Source organism: Aphis gossypii, unplaced genomic scaffold (assembly GCF_020184175.1).
Source record: "Aphis gossypii isolate Hap1 unplaced genomic scaffold, ASM2018417v2 Contig00912, whole genome shotgun sequence".
NCBI classification, from domain to species: domain Eukaryota; kingdom Metazoa; phylum Arthropoda; class Insecta; order Hemiptera; family Aphididae; genus Aphis; species Aphis gossypii.
In genome coordinates this window covers 12077-35529 of record NW_026083357.1, presented here as the reverse complement: position 1 = coordinate 35529, position 23453 = coordinate 12077, and the positions used below count along the sequence as shown (strand labels likewise).

At 30.4% G+C, this 23453-nt stretch overlaps 1 protein-coding gene across 1 annotated transcript; it reads right to left on the bottom strand.

The window, feature by feature from the left end:
* Positions 1 to 12588: 12588 nt before the first annotated feature.
* On the bottom strand, positions 12589 to 13257 carry LOC126555561 (zinc finger MYM-type protein 1-like). Its single transcript, XM_050210465.1, has one exon. It carries the CDS (start codon positions 13255 to 13257, stop codon positions 12589 to 12591), a length of 669 nt encoding a protein of 222 aa, XP_050066422.1.
* Between the last annotated feature and the right edge of the window lie 10196 nt (positions 13258 to 23453).

Sequence of the window (23453 nt, the reverse complement as noted above, 5' to 3'; positions counted from 1 at the left end):
TTTTATATAATAAAGTTAAAATAGATAATATTTATGCAGTTTAAGTTTGAATAATATTTTTTAAAACATATTTTGCAAATGACCCAATGTGTATTATATAATATAAATTAGATATTTAAATAATGCTTCAGTATTTTCCAAATAAAACCTTTTTTTTTTTTAATATCTATATTTTAAAATTATAAAACTTAACATTTGTAGTGTTTTTATAAGTAGGTATTACTGCAGTTAACAACACAGCAGATTTTACTCATTTTTAACAACAAATAGGTAATAAATAAAAATGAACAGAGATATAGAGTCAATAAATACAAATAATTAAAAATCGGTATTTAAAATTGTTTTAATTATTATTAATAGTAATAATACTGATACTCTAATAGTATACCAGAATACAATATCCATATAACATTATCATACAAAAACTGCATACGTACACCAACGCGAGCGCTAGTGTATGTCTGCACGGTGTCTATACAAACATTGGCATAAAAAGCAAGGGGGCCATGGCCTCTCCCGGCACCCCCCTGAGGCGCCCATACTATTGACTGATGATTTACGAGTAAAAAACTAAAAACTAACTTCCGGCACACGAACCATACGTTTTTTATGCTGATCATTAGGTGTCTTATGGATCACTGTACTGGATGTGTTAAATTTTAATTCAATGACATAAAATTATAATTAGGTATACGAAAAATGATTCTGAGCGAAGGCAACCACTATTTCTATAATAATACACTTAAGTGTAAATTTTATAATATCATTGCTATTAAAGTAATATACCTAGTAATCCAGTAGGTTGAATTAATTTTTGCCAAAACAAATGCATCTTCTTTTATATTTTTTAACTATTATTATAACAACTTATGACAGTAACCACGTAACAAAATCAAGGATTTTAACTCAGCGAAAATCGTTAGTTTATAGGTCCAATAGAGCTTGATAATAGACGAACAATTTTTTTTATTTCTTATGTGAATTATATTGAAATAAATCAAAACAATAATATTTGGAAAATATTATGATACACATAATTGAATTAATTTATGTTTCATGCAATAAATCGTATGCCGCCGATTATAATACAACATCACATATTCAGTGTATTATAAATAGACAATATAGTAAACTAAAGTTATATTTTTATTTTATAAATATAAAAATAAAAATAATTATTCGGATGAAATCCAATCATATAATACTTGTATGTCATTCATCGGGCAAGCTTTGCATCACGATTATTGTCATTTATCAGAGCCCCAATATTATAGATCTGTGCGAGTTATTACTTATTACACTTATTTTATATTTGTTGTTAAGTTTTTTATAAATATGACTTCTAGCCGTAAGTGCCTTTACTTTAATTGTGGTAAAAATAAACGCGATTATCCAAATTTAAACTTTCACTCATTTCCAAAAAATGAGCAAAATATGAAAACATGGATTATACATTCTGGTAAGTATATTTGTTATTTACATATTATATGTTATATTTTTTAATTTACTGAACAAGTAATAACTATTGTTACAATTATTTATAAATATTATATTATATTCTATTATGAGTGGAAGTAGTGTTATAATTATCATTAAAATATTACACCTAAATATAATATATCTTTTATTGAATTTAGAAAACATTGTTTTGGACTCGTTAAACCTAAAACGTCTTCGGCAGCGGTATATATGTGGTGATCATTTCGAAACAAACATGTACATAAACCCAAAAGCTAAAATGCTAACATTAATTCCAAATGCTGTTCCTAAAAAATACCATAATGTCTCTTCTGAAAGTAATATTTTTAATAACAAAACGTAAGATTAATATTTTATGATTGATGATATTATTTAAAAATTTCAGAATCTCCAGATCATAGTTCATCGGTCTATAATTCAAATTTGGAGATAACTACGCCTGTTAGTCGTAAAAAAATTGTAAGCCGTGTATTGAATTTTGATGATGAAAATCTAACAGGTATTTTTCTTATTATATTGTCTTATAAGCATTTGTAGTTAAATTGTTACGAAAAAAAATTTTATAGACATTTACAATTTTGAACTAAAATCTATAGGTACTAAATAATATTGAAGCACCATTTCTATTTTCTACCATGACTCCACGAATCTATTCCCACATAAGTTATTATTGAAAACAATAATAATAATTGTTATATTATATTATTATGTATTATAAAATATTCTAGATTGACAAACCGTCTTATAAGGTGTTCATATTGTATTTAAAATCAAATCAAAAATCATTTGTCACATTTTTTTTTTTTTTTTTGAATTTTCAATTTTTACGAAAATGCGTAACGATAACGATTTATGCTTAAACGATTTTAAATATTTGTTATTATTCAAAAAGTGTAAGTTGTAGATAGGTATTTGAAAATTTAACCAGTTATTTAGATTGGCATTTTCTTTACATAATATAATTTTTAAAATATTTCGTTCATTTTAATGTTATTTATGGTCATGTAGCAACCAGTGATAGTTACTGCACGCTTCTTTTACGACGAATGCACGTTCCGTCGTAGGTTGGAGAGATGAGATATATAAGTTAACAATAGATTAATAAGACAATTGATACGTTTATTAACTTTTTAAAACAATAAATGAAAAGGCTTTCGTTAGCGTAAGCACAAGTACTTAACTACCGGAGAGCAAGTGACAACACTGACTAAGTCTAACTGACTCTTAACTAACTCTAATTAAATCTATGATGAGGACTCATATTTATATGGAACATGCCGTGATGGAGAATCGGATGATCTACGTCTATGAAGTGGCGTGATGTGTTTAATCCAATCAGGAAACGGCATTAGTGGCCCGACTCGGTGGCGTGATATAGTTATAGGCCACTGGACTTTAGAACTACGTTTTTATACTAAAAACGTCGGTTTACTACATTCCTCCCCTATAAGACGATACTCCGTATCACATCTGGGTGGGGTACACGGAATACCTTGTCTTGATCTGAGGTGCGGATGGTAATGGAATAATGTCGTCCTTGATCTGGTCCTGTGTTCGATTAGTTGCTGGAACGTCTTCGTTTGGTTCTGTCCGGTATGGTTCTTCGACTTGTACTGGAGTTTGAAAATGCCATAATTCTACTTCTGGATCTGTTGCGATATTTCGTCTGGATCTCCTGGTACCGTTTATTGTGCACCATGGTTGTTTTTCTGTGCATCTTATTATAGTTAGAACAATACAGATAATTGTTAATGTACTAATTACATATAATAAATAGTCGTGTCTGCGTTTACTATTTCGTATTTGTTCTGTTTTGGCATCTTTGATCACCATTTCCTTAATTTCTGATGTTGACTTAGCGACTATATTTAAATCGAACATCTGGTTGGTTCGAATATGCTTATTTTCCAAAATATTAGTCGTTAACCTAGCATATCGATCTTCAGGTTCTTTAATTTGAGAATTTGGTACAAAATCAATTAGTTCAATATCTGTTTCGACTTTATGTGGAATCAATAGGTCGCGTGACGCATAGGCTTTACACGTTTCGTTTAAAGATAGTATACCTACTCCTTCTAGGAAATGATTTGTACTTCTATTGTCTTGGTCGCATGTAATGAATATGGTTTCTCCTGGTGTAGCATAGATCCATTCGTTCTTGAACTTCAATTTGTGAAATAGATTTGCTCGCAACTGCACTTGCATGATTTCGCAACTATCTGGAACCTCTTTTGGCTCTTGTAGTAAAAGCACCTAGCATATAGGACGTCCGCTTCTAGGATGTAAAGGATAAATTTCAGGACATAAAAGGAAATCGCCGGCATGTTTACAAAGGCTTTGATCAATTTCATCATAGACTGAATACATTTCTTTAGATTTACTTACAGCTAAATACTTATAATTAGGTTTTATATAAACACAATTATTATTATTACAATCTGGTAAAGGTATTAGCTGAAAAAGTGTCAATTCGTATTGATATACTAAAGGTATATTTAAAATAAAAACAATTTTGTCATTTGAATAATATATCATTATGTCTGAGAGGGGTATCATTTCTTGTACATTACTTTCATTTAAATCTACGGGTAAGTCTGTACCACTTGGCATTCCTACCTTAATATTTAAAAGCTGTTTTAGTAACTCTTTGGGGGTTAATAAGCTTGGGTGTATTAATCCTACTTTGGCTGCTTGTATGACGTCGAATAATATATTGGTCTTGGCTTTATACATTTCTAATATTAGATTGATTTGAATAAAATGATACGCTAGAAGGCTTCTCATATTAGCTTCGGACGTCATATTTCGATTTATCATACCTGATAAACGAATTTACTAAATAATACTAATGATAATGATATAACCATGACTACTTATAACAAATAAAAAAACTACAGTTATATATATATAAATATGTTATGACACCTTAAGTGTTCATAAATCGGTCTCGAAATATTTTTTTGTATTATTATGTGGAACCTGTAGTCTTTCCTCCCTTTTTTATTGTTATATTTTCATTTTCGTGAATCATTATAACCTCGTATGGCCCTGACCAATTAAAACATAATGCGTTTTTCTTTTTAAATCTAACGCGTAATTATCATAATTGTATTGTGGTTCAGTCGTTTGAGAAAAACGTGTCGGAATTATTGGTTTTTTCCCGAAAACTAACTCGTATTAAATCTATGATGAGGACTCATATTTATATGGAACATGCCGTGATGGAGAATCGGATGATCTACGTCTATGAAGTGGCCTGATGTGTTTAATCTAATCAGGAAACGGCATAAGTGGTCCGACTCGGTGGCGTGATATAGTTATAGGCCACTGGACTTTAGAACGACGTTTTTATACTAAAAACGTCGGTTTACTACAGTCATTACTCATTTGAAATATTCGTTTTTGTTTAGTTTTTTTTTATAATTATCGATAAAAATTTCTTGGGTGAGTTAAAATACTTGAAAATCGTATACAAAGTTCTTCATGAATTATTTTTGTTATAGTTAAAAAATTACAAAAATACATAGTCACGTTGTTTTTTTATTGTTACTAAAATGTTTAAATTTCATACAAATTATATAAATATAATTGAGGTAAAAAGGTAATTGATAATATATGCAAATATTTTTTTTTTATACCTACCTAATAGACCAAAACAAAGTCTTGAATTCAGAATCGCCTAATATTTTAAAAGTATTAACACTGGTACGTTCATATGAAAGTAGTCAATTTGGATCGTCTTCATTAGTTATTCCGGAAAACAGCCCTTCATTATCAATAATACCAACAACCAGAAATTACGTATCATCTTTAATAAATATGCCGAGTCCTCAAGAAGTCTCCACGGTTACTTTATATAAAAAAGTTAATAAACATGAGATCCTTAAAAAAAACTTGAAAATCTTCGCAGAATATTAAAAAAAAAACGTGCCGTCATTAGATCTTTAAAAAATAAAAATAAAAGTGATAAAGTCAATAAGAACTATATTCAACAATTTTTCAATAAAACGTTATTTCCATCGGTTAACTCAAAAGCTATTATGACAATGCAAGTTTTACACAAAAATCGTAGGCCCTGGAAAAAAACAGAAAAAAATCTTGCACTTTCACTATACTACAAGTCACCTTCTGCGTACATTTATATGAGGAAAAACGGCATAATTTTACCTTCTGAAAGCACTGTGCGGCGCTGGTTAAAATCTATACTTTACGTACCTGGTTTTGTCAAAGAGTATTTAAACCAAATTAAATTAAAAGTTTCTTCAATGAAAGAAAGTGATAAAAAATGTTCAGTTTTATTTGATGAAGTGGCAATTATGAAACACACTGAGTACAATAAATCACTTGATTTGATTGAAGGGTTTGAAGATATAGGTGTTTTAGGACGATTTCCAAAATACGCTAAACATGCTTTGGTAATTATGGTGAGAGGGTTATATAGTAACTGGAAATTTCCGTTATGTTATTTTTTAACTAGCAATGGTGTCAAGGGTAATGATTTGTGTATTTTAATTAAATCAAGTATAAAAGAAATTGTAGATATTGGATTACTACCAACAGCGCTTGTATGTGATCAAGGAACTCAAAATCAAAAATTATTTTCTCTTCTGGGAGGAACTGACTCAAACCCAACAACAAATATACATAACCAAAACCTTAATTTAATATATGATATACCACATTTGTTTAAAAGTGTCCGTAACAATTTATTAAATGGTGATATTCAAATAAATAAAAAAAAAATTGTTTTTCAAGATATTGTTCAAACGTATGAAATTGATAAAAATTCAAAAGCTCATAGTATGTGTAAAATATCACCTATTCATTTAAATCCTAATCCATTTCAAAAAATTCCATGCAAATTAGCTTTACAAATATTTAGCAACAGTGTATCTTCAGCTATAAAAACGACAATACATACTGGTCAGTTAAAATCAAAATCTGCTAATGATACAGCTGACTTTTTACTTGAATTAAACAATACATTTGACGCATGTAATAGTCAAAATCTTTATGATAAAAATCCTAACAGACGTCCAATGAGCTCTCATAATAAACATATTTTTGAAAACATTAACAAGACTATTTCAACTTTCCAAAACGCTAAAAAAATATGTCACAAAAACAATAAAATTTCAGTGCCACCATGTTTTACGGGAATTGTGTGGTCATTAACTGCTATCAAACAATTGTATGAAATAGAAAGATCTACAGCCGAAAATATCTTTCCGTCGAATGAGAAAACGTTTTTTTTGTTAACAAATAGACTTAACCAAGATCCTTTAGAAAATATGTTCTCAATTATGAGACAAAAAAATGGATACACCCGAAATCCAACTGCAAAATTATTCCGCACTTGTTTTGCAAGTATTTGTTCATTTTCCTTAATGAAAGTTTCGGAGAAATGTAATTGTGAAGCAGATCAAGACGAATTTTTAACTATTGATGTTTTATCTAACATCGAAGTTGAAGTTAACAATGATACAAACGAAAACATTTCCGATCAAGAAATTCAAAACGATATAAATGATACTTCTAGTGATGAACATTCAAGTTCAACATGTTCAACTTTATCTACTGAGTTAAAACCAAAAGTAACAACATTAGAGGAATGTTCTATAATATACTTTGCAGGTTATCTTGCTAAACGCGCTATTGAACATTTTAATTGTACAAATTGTGAAAAAAACTTATTGACTCAAGATCTTATTAATGAACCAAATCAATTATTAATAACTTTTAGGACTTTCGAACACCTAAATAACACATACAACAAGGGATTAAAAAAACCATCTAGCTTACAAATATTAATATGCAATACTGGTCTTAATGTATTTTCAAAAATGTTTGCAGTTATAAAAAGCGAAAAAGAAATTTTTAAACGAATGTTAAAAGTTGCTATATTAAAATTAAACAAGCAGATTATAAATTTTGATGACTCGACATGTAAAGGACATTATGAATTTATTGTGCAGCTCTTATTAATAACTAGAATTTATAAAGAATGTAAATGGTCGAAAGAAGATAGTTCTAACAAACTTATTAATAAATTACCCGCAAAATTAAGAATTTTGTCTAATAAATAAAATACGTCTAAATTCTTATACTTAATACCTATGTGATTACGTGTTTTAATATTTATTTATCAATGTATATTTATTGCTAATGTAGTAATGTTTAGGTATATCGCCTTGAAGAAATTGTATCACCAGTAGGTATGTTTAATTTTAATTTGTATTATCATTTAATAAATTATTATGTTTTAAATTTCAATTTATTTATGTTGATACATAATCTTATGTTCGATAAAATGTCTATGCTTGAATAATTTAATTTTTGATGTTTTATTAATTTTGATTTGTATATTGTTAATTTTTTTGTTTGTAAAATTTATTTTATTTTGCTCGTTATGTTTATAAAAATCATGTCAACAAATTTAAAGTTAAGGAGTGCCCTAATCTAACGTACCTACCTATACCTAAATTTATAATATAAATTAGGCATAACCTGCTAATAATTTTTAACTATAACGAAAATCTAAAATTATTTGATAGTAGGTAAATCGTTATATTTTACAAATATTTTAGATTCTGAACGAAGTGATGAATGTATTGATTTTACTATGGTGTGTGTGTTTTTTTTTTTTTTTTTTTTTTTGTTTTTGTGTCTGTGTACAGCATAACTAGTCGAAATAATGCTCCAATTTCAAACAATGGGGGTGGTTTCCGATGTAAAAGTGAATATCCTTGATGCATTATACAGGTAAAAAGTTAACATTTTCCAACAGTTTTCAACAAAACAACAACAAGAAAAAAAAAAAAAAAAATGACGGAAAAACGGCAATTTTTACGCAAAACCAGTTTTCCACCAAATCGATTTTTTTTTATGGTTGTAATTCAAAAACTAATTACTGAAAATACTTGAAATTTTCACCAAATGTTAATGTCAGTAGTATCCGTATATAGTTAAATTTTCAAAAATTTTGACTTTTTTTGAGTTATTTATAGACCACTGAAATTTTATTTAAAGTGTCGATAAAAAATGTTTGGATGACCAAAAAGTTTTAAAAATTTGGTACAAGGTTCTCCATAATTTTTCTTCAAATATCTGTAAAAAAAAACTCTACCGGGTTCAGACAAAAAATTTTTATGAGTGTTTGAAATTTAAATTTTTACAAAACCGCGTTAAATAACAGTTTAGCCTCAAACGATTTTAAATATTTGTTATTATTCAAAAAGTATAAGTCGTAGATACTTGAACATTTTACCAGTTATTAAGATTCGCGTTTTCTTTACGTAATTTAATTTACAAAATATTTTGACTTTTTTGAGCTATTTATAGACAACTGAAATTTTCAATTTTTCTGAAAATTGTTTTTTTATGTGTCGATAAAATCTTTTTGGCCCTATCAAAATACTTGAAAATTTAATGCAAAGTTCCTCATAAGTTTTATTATAGTGATTAAAAAATTATAAGAATACATAGGCACAATTTTTTTTTATTAGCATTTGAAGTTCAAATATTGACAAAAATTCGTCAAAACTATGAATACTTGCAAATATTTTGTAGGTATATTTCATAAAAATTTTTGTATAAGTAGCTAAGAGTTGAAAATTTAATACAAGGTTTTTCATAAGTTTAGCTTACAATTATTATAAAAGAACTTAAATTTTGTTGTATTCAGGCCATTAAAACATAAACCACCTTTTTCACCAACCACTAGAAATTATATCCTAGGCTGACAAATCATCTTCGTTCAGAATCGTTTTTCGTATACAATGATAACTAACATTGGATTCAAATTTAACACTCCTATAATATAATATAATAATGATCCATACGGCACCTAATGTACAGCAGTGCGGTACTCACTTGCCCGCTTTTTTTTTTTTTTTTTTTACGGCCATTGAGGTTATCTTGCCATAGATCAAATCCTTTCCCATTCTTCCCTATTCTCCGCTACCTCCTTCCAATCCACGTGCTCATATTCCGCTCCACCAGCACTTATGAAATCTTTTTTAATTCCATCTTCCCAGCGCAGCCTTGGTCTACCTAGTGGTCTTTTTCTCTTTGGGTTTTCCTTTAGTACCCTTTGAACCATTGAATCTTGCTTCCTAATTGCGTGTCCTGCCCATTCCAACTTACTCCGTTTGATCTCGTTTATAATATTTGGTCTATTGAAAAGCTCCGTCAGTTCTTGATTATGCCTTTTTCTCCATCCTTGAAGATCTTGATCATATATAGGTCCATATATTTTACGAAGTACCTTCCTTTCAAAAACCGCTAATCTTTCTTCCTCAGTCTTTCGTAACGTCCAACATTGTGAACCATACAGCATTATTGTCAAGTACAGCTGAGTTTTAACCTCTTTTGACAGGACTTTCGAGCTTAATAGTTTGCCTAATGCATAGAAGCATATAGTTCCCATTTTTATTCTTTGTTGAATTTCAATTTGACATTCATTCTTCTGCGTTACAATCGTGCCCAGGTATTTAAAATCTTCTACTTTTTTGAATTCGTACTGACCAACTGTTATGGTTTCGGTTTCCTGAAGGTTATCCAGTTCCCTACTAACTTTCATGTACTGCGTTTTTTCTATGCTGAGATGTAGCCCTACTTTCATTGCCGATTCTATTAACCTGCCGCATAAATCTACCACTTTTTGTTCATTTTCTCCTAGCAAGACTATATCGTCTGCATAGGCGAGCAGACTAAAGCAAGTTTTATCCATTCTTACTCCTTCATCTCTTCCAATATTTATTTCTCGGATCACCTTCTCTAATACTAAATTAAAAAGTACTGGCGACAAGGCATCCCCCTGTCTAAGTCCGGTTCTTACCTCCACCATCCTCAATATCGCGTTTCCTTCTTTGACTTTGACTTAAGTTTGTCTTATACTAGCTTCAACTAAATGTACTATTTTCCTTGGGAAATGGAAATGTCTCAAAATTTCGGTTATGCTAGTTCTATCTATACTGTCATACGCCTTTTGAAAATCAACGAAGATAACATGGAGTTCCTAATTATATTCCCAGCTTTTCTGGAATAACTGCCTGATTATAAATATCTGATCTGTCGTTGACCTATTTTGCCTGAATCCACATTGATAGTCTCCCACCACTTGTTCGGCCAGAGGTTTGATTCTATCTAGGATGCAATATGATAATACCTTATATGTTGTGTCTAGTAACGCTATTCCTCTATAGTTACTACAGACTTGCTTGTCGCCTTTTTTGTGTATTGGGTATATGTATGCTACTCCCCAATCTATCGGTAAAATTCCCGTCTTCCACACTTCTTTTATCAACAAGTATATACTTTCTACCATGGAGCTGTCCGCATGCTTTAGAATTTCCCCTTGAAGGTCATCTTCTCCTGGTGACTTGTGGTTTTTGAATCTTTTGATCTGTTGTTCGGTTTCTTCCTTTGATGGTGGTGGGCAGGGATCATCATTGGGTTCGTTGTGTCCATATGTAAATGTATCAACTGGTACTTCACAATTGAGTAGCTTTTCAAAGTACTCTGCCCATTTCTCCATTATTTTTTCCTGATTCGTCACTAGGCTTCCATCGTCCTTTTTCAGAAATTTTTCTTGTCTTCTATATCCACCTATAAAACTATTTACCTTGTGATATAGCTGCCGTGTACTGTGTGATCTGTAATCTTGTTCTGCCTCCCTTATTAAATTTTGAACATACTTTCTCTTTTCACATCTGAAAATGTTATGAGCTTCTTTCCTTTTAACTCTAAAGATTCTTTCTTTTTCCTGGTTGCTGGCATCATTCAGCCATTTTCCCTTGCTATTTTCCTTCTTTTCAGGGCTTTATGGTATATAACATTTAACCAGGGTTTCTTCGTTCTATGGGCTTTCCCTAAAACTTTCTCCGACACATTTCCAAGGGTATGTTTAATTATTTTCCATTGCTCATCTACTGTTTCCGTGTTTGAGTTAAATTCTCGCGCCATTTTCTGCATGTTCTCTTGAAATTCTCTAGCTTTCCTACTATCCCTGAGTTTCTCTACATCATACCTGACACCTTCCGGTCTCATATTCCTACTCATTGTTTTTAGCTTAACCCTAAGGTTGCTAGCTACTAGGAAATGGTCAGAGTCGCAGTCAGCTCCTCTGTATGTTCTTACATCCGTTATGTTATTGGAAAATCTCTCATTTATTAATATATGATCTATTTGGTTTACGTGTCTACCATCAGGTGACACCCACGTCCCTTTATGTATGTTCTTATGCGGGAACATTGTACTTTTGACTTTAAGACCTTTCCCTATGGCCATATCCACAAGTTTTGTGCCATTGTCATTAGTCACGTCGTGTAAACTGTTGGTCTATATGATCTCTTTTTCCCTATTTTGGCGTTCATGTCTAATAGTACAATTTTTATTTTGCTATTAATAATCCCTTCTAGTAGTTGTTCTATCTCAGAATAAAAATCTTCTTTTTCTTGTTGTGATTTGTCCTCCGTAGGTGCATGTACGTTAATGAATACGATATCAAACCATTTAGTCTCTATTTTTAGCAACGCCAGTCTTGGGTTAATTATTCTACAATCTTTTATCGTTGGTACTATATTCTTACGTACCGCAAAACCAACTCCATATTGTCCTCTTTCATCACACCCCCCAAAAAAGATTGTCATATTGCCCATGTCTATACTTCCTGCTTCCTTCCATCTTATTTCCTGCAGAGCTACTACTCCTAGACCACATTTTTCTACTTCCTTAATCATACTTTGTGTAGTACCGGGTTTGTGAAGAGTTCGTACGTTCCAAGTTCCAAAAGTAAGTTCCGTGTTTCCGTTTCCATGTCTTTTTCCATTTAATCTAGTCCGAGGCTTGTTCTTAGGATCCTGAACAAAGCATTTTTACGAGGCAGGGTTGTTAGCCCTGCGCTCAACCCCCAACCTGGAGGACCAGACTACCCCAACCACTTGAGGTCAGGGTACGGCTACTGCAGTGTACTAGAGGTACACTGGGCGATGGGAGCGCCACTTTCCCTACGCCAGGATATTTTACAAATATATTTTTAAAACTTTAAACTAAGGATAAAATAATAATAGCATTCAAATAAGCGAAAATTAAATTAAAAATTTAAATTTAAATTTTAGAAGTAACTTTATTAGCCATAAGTTGTATAAGTTCCTCATAAATAGTAGAAGATAAATATGAAGTCGATCCACTACCTTTGTTACCGTATTTTGCAATGTGTTGAGACATAAATGGATCAAATTTTGCCAAAACTTTAACGACCATTAAAAAATTACCATTGTGAATTGACCCTATATTTTGATCATGTCCTCGAAATGATAAACCACGAGAAGACAATGACTGAATAATAACCACTAATCTATGTAAAATATTACGCCAATAATTTATTTCTTCATTTATTTGGGACTCAATCTGTTTATCTACACGGCAACTAATATGTCTTCTATCATTCATTATTAAAATACTTTGTTTATGAATATTTGAATTTTCGTGTTGGTTAAGGCGTACATTTGCATTTTTCCAGTCATCATATCCTGTTAACGCTAGTAAATTGTTATTTCCATGATTAAATAATAAACAAGGACCACAAAAAACTTTTCTTAAACTTTCAGAATATACTAGCCATGTCCTATCACACGTTTCTCCATTTTTGAGTACTTTTACAAAAACACGCTTGTTTAAGTACCTTATTTGATCAGAATATTGTCTTTTGGATTTGAATAAATCAACATCTTTATTCTGATGAAAACCGTGTACGACAAAGTGATCACGAGTCATTTCATTACATATCCATAACGCAGGGTCTTTATCGAAAAATACATTGTAATTCTTATGATTTGATTCAAACGCATCATTGCTTACAGAAATACATTTATCAATATTCACACTATCAACTATTTTTTCAACAATATTTGAATTTTCAAAACTACCACTGGTGGTGTCATACATTTCGCCATCTACTCTATCAACTGATTGGTCAAAAACAATATTTAAATTTTTAGAAGTACTATTTCTAGTATTACTTATATTATCGATAATTTGTTCAGAATTTTTTGAATACTCTAATTTATTTTTATCGATGTAATTTATAATATTACTAGTCTGTTCAGGAGAGTTCAAATTTGCAAAAGGAATTTCACCAGAGTCATTCACAGAACAGTCAGTTTTTAATTCGGATATATTTGAACAATTTTTATTAGAAGGAAAAAACGAATCCAATTTTTTTGTTTGACTTAATACTTTTTTTTATATGTCATTTTTTTCTTTTGATAATCGTTTGTACTGAGCACCACTTAGTTTAGTTCTTTTCATATTGATTATGCAATATTATACTTTCAAGACTTCGAAACTAAATTTACAAAAAAAAAAAAAGGCAACTGATTTAAAATTTATGTTTACCTTTATAAAACCCTATATTGGGACTTAAATGAAGCGAATGCTTCGATATTTAAATTTATAATATAATTTTCAAATCTAATATCATTATATTAAAACTATAATAAATTGACCTTCTAGCGGGTACACTATTTATTATAACAAAAAAATGTACCCGGTAAAATTTAGAAGTTATAACATTATATTCAATGTTCATAGTAATTGGTAATAATCAGGGCTAGGATTTGTATGTAACAGCATGTTTTTTTGCTACGTCCAAACGGAATTTAAGTGAGTAATGTCCACGATTTATATTATTGTGATGAAAATGGTACTATTTTTATTTTGCATTGTTTTTTTGCATATATAGTATGATCGAATTATTGTATTTAAGTCGATAATAATTAAACTGATCAAAGTATATAACTTTGTTTATGGTCAAACATCAATTTTATTTTTATAAATACGATTCTATGGTACAATATATTATTATGTTCTATATACGTTCACCGATCAGTAATATTTGTAAATTTAAAAAAATATGCAGACGTAGCATATAATACACATATTTCTACTATTAAATGAGAATTATAGATTTTTTTACTAAGATAATAAATAATAATAAAATTAATCTAAGCTAAAAATAAATAAATAATTTTTAATTTTTAATTATGTATTTTATGATAATCAGCTAATCAATGATGTATTTCTTGAAATAAAATATTTTTGTGTGTATCCTTCAAAAACTAAAATGCATATTGTACAATTTTTATTGCATACAAATCCTAGCCCTAGTAATAACTGTATGAAAATATAAAATGAATGTACTTCAAACTTTAATTTATTAACAAAATTTGACCAAAAATAAAAAAAATATAATGTATTAAATGTTACAATAGATAAAATTTTTAAAAAATTAGTTTAAGCATTTTAAAATATCTATAATATGTAAGTGACGTAGAATATTTATAAAACTGTTTATAAATTATAAATTAGTTCCCTAGAAGCTTAAATAAAATAATAATTAAATATTTACCTTATCGGAATGACTTGGCTTGGCTTAAAATGTTATGATATCCAGTTCCAAACTACTCGCGTACGTTGTCAACGTTAAAATGAATTTAAAATAAATAAAAGTTTTACGTTTATTGAACGCAACTTTACGCAAAATTATCAATTATTGCTAATAATAGTAAAAATATACAATAACTTTCTGTTACAGTGAATCAGAAGAATAGACGCGGGTAGACATCACGATTAAATAATAATTTTAATCGTGGTAGACAATATTAGTGGCAATAAGTACAATATTATTATCTTTTCCGATAACAGTTATATTTTTAGAAAACACTCATAAATTTGTTTCACATGAACTTGTTAAATGGCATGTCATATGTATCAATAATCAAAACATATTAATTTATAAAATGTATTAAAATAATTTTTCCAATTATCTACCTATCTCTTGATTATAAAAATAAGCCGCCTACCCCAAAAAGCCGCCCTAGGCTCTAGTCTCATAGCCTGCCCCTAAATACGCCACTGCATACTACCACTAAAAATAGTATAAATTATAATAATAGTTTTGTTTTTATTATTGATTAGTTTATTACTTATTTTATATATGTGTTTTAATATTTATCAAATTGTTATCATTATCTTATCATTTAATTTTGAGGTTAAATTTTTGGTGAATTCTGGTGATTTTTCAAAATGATATCTGGTGAAACTTATGCTTTTGACCTGGCAATACTGGTTTCAATACACAGTTTTATGGACCGTGCCGCAACCTAGTATCTATAGCCGTGGTGGGCCGCCGGTGGCACAGCGATTTCAGGAAAGGCACATCCGCACAACATTCTATAATTGACTACCCGTCTACACTTTATAATCATTTTACACTATAACTATTCTATCATCAGGCCCGGATAGGCCAGTCGAGCATTCGAGAAAATCTCGGAGGGCCGCTAAAATATACAGGCGGTAGGAGAAAAAGGCAGTGAATCGCAATGCACATACGTATAATATAATATGCAGCATTACGATCTTTATGGCTTACTTATATATTAGCATTATTAGCTATATCACAATAGACATAATATCTAATTAATAGCCGAAGAAATGACGTATAATATTATCTCGAATACTTAATATTAGGATAAAAATATAAAATGAAACGAAACATTGCTGGTTTTGGGGTTTTCCCAGAAAACAACAACATTATGATAAAATTAACTATTTTTACCATTACTGTTATCGTTTTATCGGTACCCGCTGACAACTACTTTCGTTTCCCAGCTCCCAGTCATTAATCAGTTATTAATTATTATTACAACCGTCACCACTCATTGAGTTTGGTTAATAGTTTTAAATTTAACTTTTCATAATTTAATTCGTTTATCATATTTATTTAAATTCAGTTATGTTAATATCTATTAAAATGAACCCATCTATAAAACCAAAAGGTGGAGCAGAAAAACAGCGACTCAAAAGACTTGGAGAGTTAAAATCAGTTGCTAAAGATCCCAAGCAAAAAAAAGTTGAATTTTTTTTCTTCATCATCGATTGCGCATTCAGCACTAAATAATACCATTGATTATAAATGCAATAGATCGCTCACTGCCCGTATAAAAATACCGCGCGGAAATTATTTCCGATAGAGCGTGTAGTAACCAGTGATAGTTACTGCACGCTTCTTTTACGACGAATGCACGTTCCGTCGTAGGTTGGAAAGTTGAGGTATATAAGTTAACAATAAATTAATAAGACAATTGATACGTTTATTAACTTGTTAAAACAATAAATGAAAAGGCTTTCGTTAGCGTAAGCACAAGTACTTAGCTACCGGAGAGCAAGTGACAACACTGACTTAGTCTAACTGACTCTTAACTAACTCTAATTAAATCTATGATGAGGACTCATATTTATATGGAACATGCCGTGATGGAGAATCGGATGATCTACGTCTATGAAGTGGCGTGATGTGTCTAATCCAATCAGGAGACGGCATTAGTGGTCCGACTCGGTGGCGTGATATAGTCATAGGCCACTGGTAAGTCTGTACCACTTGGCATTCCTACCTTAATATTTAAAAGCTGTTTTAGTAACTCTTTGGGGGTTAATAAGCTTGAGTGTATTAATCCTACTTTGGCTGCTTGTATGACGTCGAATTTCGGTCTCGGCTTTATATAATTCTAATATTAGATTGATTTGAATAAAATGATACGCTAGAAAGCTTCTCATATTAGCTTCTGACGTCATATTTCGCAGTTCAACTAAATCTTTGTTGCTATTAATTAATACTTTTGGGCCCTCGTCCCTGTCGAGTTTAATTACTTTAACTTGCTTTTCTAAAAAATTAGCTTCCGTGCTATTACTATCGGTTAATTGGTTAACAACAGTATTTGTTCTTTGAACACAAAAACGATCGCACAACCCAAATAGAATTTGGGCTGCTCTCGCTATTGCTTTATATGGGATCCCCCTTTTCGAAATTCGAGAATGATTTATAGATTCGAAAATTACTCTTTTCTTTTCCTCTGTTGTATAAACCAATAATTTACTTAGTTCGAAATTGGTTTCGCAATTTGTTAGATCAATTTTTTGTTCCTGAAAAAGAGCACACACACTATTGGTTGTCTCCATGAAATTGTTAATTAATTTGATACGTTGGAGAAATGCTGAGATATCATAGAAAGCCACAAGGTCCCATTTTGTCGTCATAAATTTTATTGGACCTTGGTTTTCGAAAAACAAACCGGAATGTGATAAGATTCTCTCGTCAGTATATTTTTCGATGCCGTAAATGGAACAACAAGCAACCAATAATACAACCATTATTCTGAAATGGTGTACATTATAGATAAAATTAAATTAAATATTTTTCTTAATATATAATTATAATCGTTTTTTTTTCTTTTATAAATAACTTACGATATTAATCTGTTTTTTATTACATACGCGGAACAATTTATCAAACAAGCATTTAGTAATGGTCACGTCGGTACAAGGGTCATGCGCGTATGTTATCGCATGATTTTTGTTACATATTTGGTTGTGCGTTTCCGTTAAATTAAGTAACCTCCCCCTTTTCTCGACGTGCCCTATTTCTTCGGAAACAATTACTTGTTTAGTCCTTATGTTTTTTAGTTGTAAATAAAAAATTTGATTATTCCTTTCGTCATAACTAGTTATCTCTAACATAGGGTAATTTCCCAGACCTAAACGTTCCATTATTTCTTTATCTGTACTTCCATTCCAGAATACAATAATCGGTTTAGTTTGGTTCTTCTCTAGATATCTCTTAATGCATTTAACGTTTAGATTGCTGTTTCCCGTATTTATGCTTTCTCGCATTTGTCTTAAAACCGGAAATAACAGTTCTTCTTTATCTTTGAAAATTCTACAGATTTCTTTAATTGCTCTTAATACGTCATTTTCCCCCATAGCTTTGACTTGTCTACTTTTTGTAAGTAGTAGAGGTCTCCCTTCAATTTTGATTGTCCTATAACGGTCTAAACTGTTAGACAAAGCGCCCGAAATTAGTACAATGTTTGTTCTGTCAAGCATTCCGAATTCGAAATCCATAATAACGAACTTGCTGTTTTTATTTGTACTATAACAAAACAACAGACATGTGATTTAGAATAATTATTATATTTCTAAAACAAAAACCCATTTACTAATTAATACTAATGATAATGATATGATTATGATTACTTATAACAAATAAAAAAAAACTTAGAGGATCCTACAGCTATATATATATATATATGGCTGCATACGAATTGCGTCCCAAAATACAAAAATATATATCGCGATATTCGAGTTGCGTCCGCGATATTTGCACAACACATACGAATTGCGTCCGCGATTTTCTCGCGACATATCCGAGTTGCGTCCTGGTTAATAATTTATTAATTGGTTAATAATCCACATAATAATATACATATTTTCCTTCCCACTTTTACAGACTGAGGACTGTCATTTATATAAATGGTGTGGTTAAAAATTGTAATAATATTAACTGTGTGGTGGTTAAAAATTGTAATTGCATATTATAAATTATTTATTGTTTTAAAATGTTAGGTTGATTTAAAAAATATGATATAGTTAAAAATTGTAATATAAATATTTATGTAGGTATCATTTATGCATCGGTAAATTTTTATTTGCCAATTTTTGAACAAAGTCAAGACGTGTTATATTTTGGTTTTCAAACTCAGTCATAGTTTTTTTAATAAATTCTTCTTTTTCCACATCCTCTCTTCGTTTATTACTTAAATTTGAACTTCGCATTTTAATATAAATATCTGTTTGGACATTTTTCAGTACTTCAACAAATTGAAAAATATTGGGATACGACGAATAAAACATGCTATTTAATTTTGAGTGAAATGATTCACATGCGTTGGTGGTACTCATTAACGAGTTTGAAAACTCGGCCCATAATGACGGTTGAAATTTACTTTCCAGCAAAATATAATTTTTTTCAAAATAATTCAAAAAATTATCAACTCTTTCATCGTTAGGTTTTATAGCCATTAGGTCTTCATAAAAACAGTTATTAACCTCATCGGGTTTTAAAAATGAAAGACCAAAGAATAATTTCAAAAATTTTCCAATTTCAGATTTATTTTTAAAAACTGTAGATAGACCAAGACTTTGAATTTTTCTCCAGATTGATTGTCCGAGATGAAATCTACAACCTTTGCGTATGACATCAGGAAAAATATCTACAACTGCAGAGTGTATTGCTTGTTCAAAGTCTGCATAAATTATATTGGGGGCAAAATTTAAATTCAAATCGTTCATTTTTTCTATTAAACTATAAAACGCATCTTTATATATTGATATAGTCTTGCCTGTTAGTAAAAAAAATACTAAAGGAGTATAAGTAGTATTTTTAGCACCATGAATTATAAATAATTGATAGAAAAGCTTAGGGCAACTTTTAAATGTGCCATCGATATATAAAGTTTTACACTCACTTAAAAATTTTAAATTTGTTGTCGTTGAAAATGCTACAATATTTTTTTCAGTGTTATTTATTAATAAAAATATTTCGTCTTTATTAGTTTTTATTTCGCCTAAATTGGTTAGTGCCAAATGCAACTCTTCTAAATCTGTAAGCAATTTTGGAATAATGCTCGACCGAGCATAATGAATATTTTTCCTTATACGGTTTATATCTGTGGTAGTTAATGTACTTACATCTCCTTTACGCAACTCCCGATGTAAAATTTTGCATGGCTTTTCACATGGGTCATCTAGAGCTTTACGCTTTAATTTATTACCAATTTTTTGACGATTTAAGACGTTTTCGTCGTCTTTATCATGTTCATGATTTAAAGCACTAAAAATTATTTCATTATTTTCGTTCATTTTAAAATAACACTTGCATAAACGTTTAGAACACGACCACCTCTGAACATTATTATTTAAAAATTTTTGGAAAGCAAATTTGTATCCATTAACACAATATAATAATTTATTTTTTTCACTGGTCATTTTAACTACTTTAAGATTTTCCATTGCAAAGTTAAATTAATATTAAATTAATAAATATAAATTTAATAAAAATAAATTAAAATTTATAAAACGCTAATGTTTTGTCGAACAAATGGAGTATCGAAGTAAGACTAATGCTAACACGAACAAAATTAATTTCCAACAATAAATTTAAGGTGATACTTACAGATAAGATATCGATAATCGAGATTATCTACAAGTTTATCACCAAACACTATTCTCAGTTGCTGAAAAACCCATGGCCCGATAAAAAATACCCTGAGTAAACCGCGGACGCAACTCGGATATGTCGTGAAAAAACCGCGGACGCAACTCGGCTGTGTCGTGATAAAACCACGGACGCAACTCGGACAAAATATCATTTAGGGACGCAATTCGTATGCGCTGAAATATGTTATGACACCTTAAGTGTTCATAAATCGGTCTCGAAATATTTTTTTGTATTATTAATGTGGATCCTGTAGTCCTTCCTCCCTTTCTTTATTGTTATATTTTCATTGTCGTGAATCATTATCACCTCGTATGGCCCTGACCAATTAAAACATAATGCGTTTTTCTTGTTCTGTTCTTTTAGTAACACTTTATCTCCTACGTGTAATTCTAATATGTTTGCGTTTTGGTCATAATATTGCTTATTGGAATTTTTCTTTTTTATTAGATTTTCCCTTGCTATCTTATGTGTTTCCTGCATTATTCTTTTTAAATCTAACGCGTAATTATCATAATTATATTATGGTTCAGTCGTTTGAAAAAAACGTGTCGGAATTATTGGTTTTTTCCCGAAAACTAACTCGTATGGAGTATAATTTGTTGAAGTATGCACCGTGGTATTATAGCAAAACATAGCATAACTAATTAACGCGTCCCAATTATTATCTTTGTCTACAAAACTGCGTAGGTAAGTACGTTTTCAAAGTTAAATGGTGATCGTTCCAATAACCATTTGATTGGGGATGCCACGGAGTTGTTTTAGTTTTTTTTTCGATTTCAATAATTTACAACGTCTTTAAACAAATTTGATAAGAAATTGGTACCACAATCTGTTAGAATAGTAACTGGTATACCATAGATACATATAAAACTTCTACAAATGCATGTGCTACTGACGTTGCGTCTGTGGAGGCTAACGCTATGGCTACGCCATAACGCGACAATTCATCTTGTATAGTTAAAATATACGAGTTACCTGAACTTGTTACGGTAATGGTCCTACTATGTCTAAACATATTTTATGAAACGTAGTAGTTACGGTAGAAGTAATTAACATGGGTTGTTTTGTTTTTTTACCCGATTTGTTTCCCTGACAAATAATGCATTTTTTAATGTAATTTTTTACATCTTGTTTTAAATTTCTCCATTGATATTTAATTTTTAATTTTTTTATTGTACGGGAAGTACCTTGGTGCCCCCCTACTAATGTGTCATGATACTCTTTAATTATTTGATTTTTTTCGTCTTCCGTAAAACATTGTTCTTTATATCGTTACTTCTATATCAGTGTTTTTAAAACAACACGAAACATGCGCTGCGCGTCGCGCTCGAACAGGTCAATGTCGTTAACCCTTCTAATCTAATGATTGAAAATTGTTTAATTTGTTCACCGACACAGAATAACTTAATTTCGGCTATCGCGTTATAATATTGCTCTGCGTTCATCTCTATAATAATTATTTTTTAATTGTAAAATATTATTAATTTGTCTAATTGTTTAACAACGAAAAAATTACTTTCATTAAACGTTATTTGACCTAATAAATTGTTACTGATAATAATCTCTCTTATCGCCGGATGCGTTATTATTTTATCGCTTGATATAGGTAAAATTACGTTTTCGTCGGGTCTCGCGTGTTTAATACTGCCTTCTATTTCTTTGATTTTAGAATTAAATATCGGTTTATTTTCCGCCTTTTTAAATTTATCGAAATCGTTAATTGGCTCATTATTTGTAACTACGTGTATACGTGATAAACAGTCCGCGTTTGCATGCTGTGGTCCCGCTCTATAAACAATTTCGTAATCGTACTCTTCGAGTTGTAAACGCCAGCGCATTAATTGCGATGAAACATCTTTTATATTAAATAAATATGTCAATGGTCGATGGTCAGTTATTATTTTAAATTTTTTCCCGTATAGGTACGGCCTAAAATATTTAACTGCTTATACTATCGCTAACAATTCTTTTTGAATTACACTGTAATTTGTTCGGGCCTTATTTAACGTTCTACTTGCATAAGCTACTGGTTGATCTTTTGGTACCTCCCCTTGTGAAAGGACGGCCCCAATAGCATATTGACTTGCATCCGTCATTAAGTTAAAATTCCCGTTTTCCCAGTTAGGGTATACTAATAAAGGTGGGTTCATTAATGCTTTTTTTAATTCTTGGAAAGCGTCTTCGCATTTGTCAGTCCATACGAATGGTGTGTTCTTTATCAATAAGTTCGTTAGCGGACCCGGACGTTTTGGCGTGGTCATTTTGGCGTGGCCGTATTGGCGTGGCCACTTTGCGTAAACCAATTTGGCGTATGGCTATTTTGGCGTAAGACTATTTTGGCGTATGACTAATTTGGCGTATAAAAATTATTTATATAATAAATATAAAATTGAACATGCATATATAAAATATCTGTAGACTACAAAAGCAGGCTGATGTGACTGTGTATATGTTTGTTTGTGGGTATATCGCGGATAATCAGTTATAAAATTATCATAAAGTATAATATCAGTTGAGTTAGGTTGTAATCAACAATCAGTTGTAATCGAAAATGTCTCGAATAAAGAGCATTCGTGGTCGAGAAATATTCACTTATGATGGATATATGTACATATTTGATGTATTTAATTTTAATAAACAAAAAATTTTGGAGATTCCGATACAAAAATGATTGTTCTTGTCGCATTCATACATCAACTGAAACGTCTGAGGTAAAAATTGTTTTTATTATTCAATAATAAAATTAATAATTGTTAAAATAATAATAGGGAAAATATTATAGGTATTAAAGATTCTAAATGATCATTCCCATGATTCAGAGGCAGCTTTGATTGAAGCAAACGAGGCAATTACATGT

Excerpts from the sequence above, each read along its gene's own strand:
- LOC126555561 (XM_050210465.1), bottom strand. The coding sequence starts at position 13,257 with ATGACTCGTGATCACTTTGTCGTACACGGTTTTCATCAGAATAAAGAT.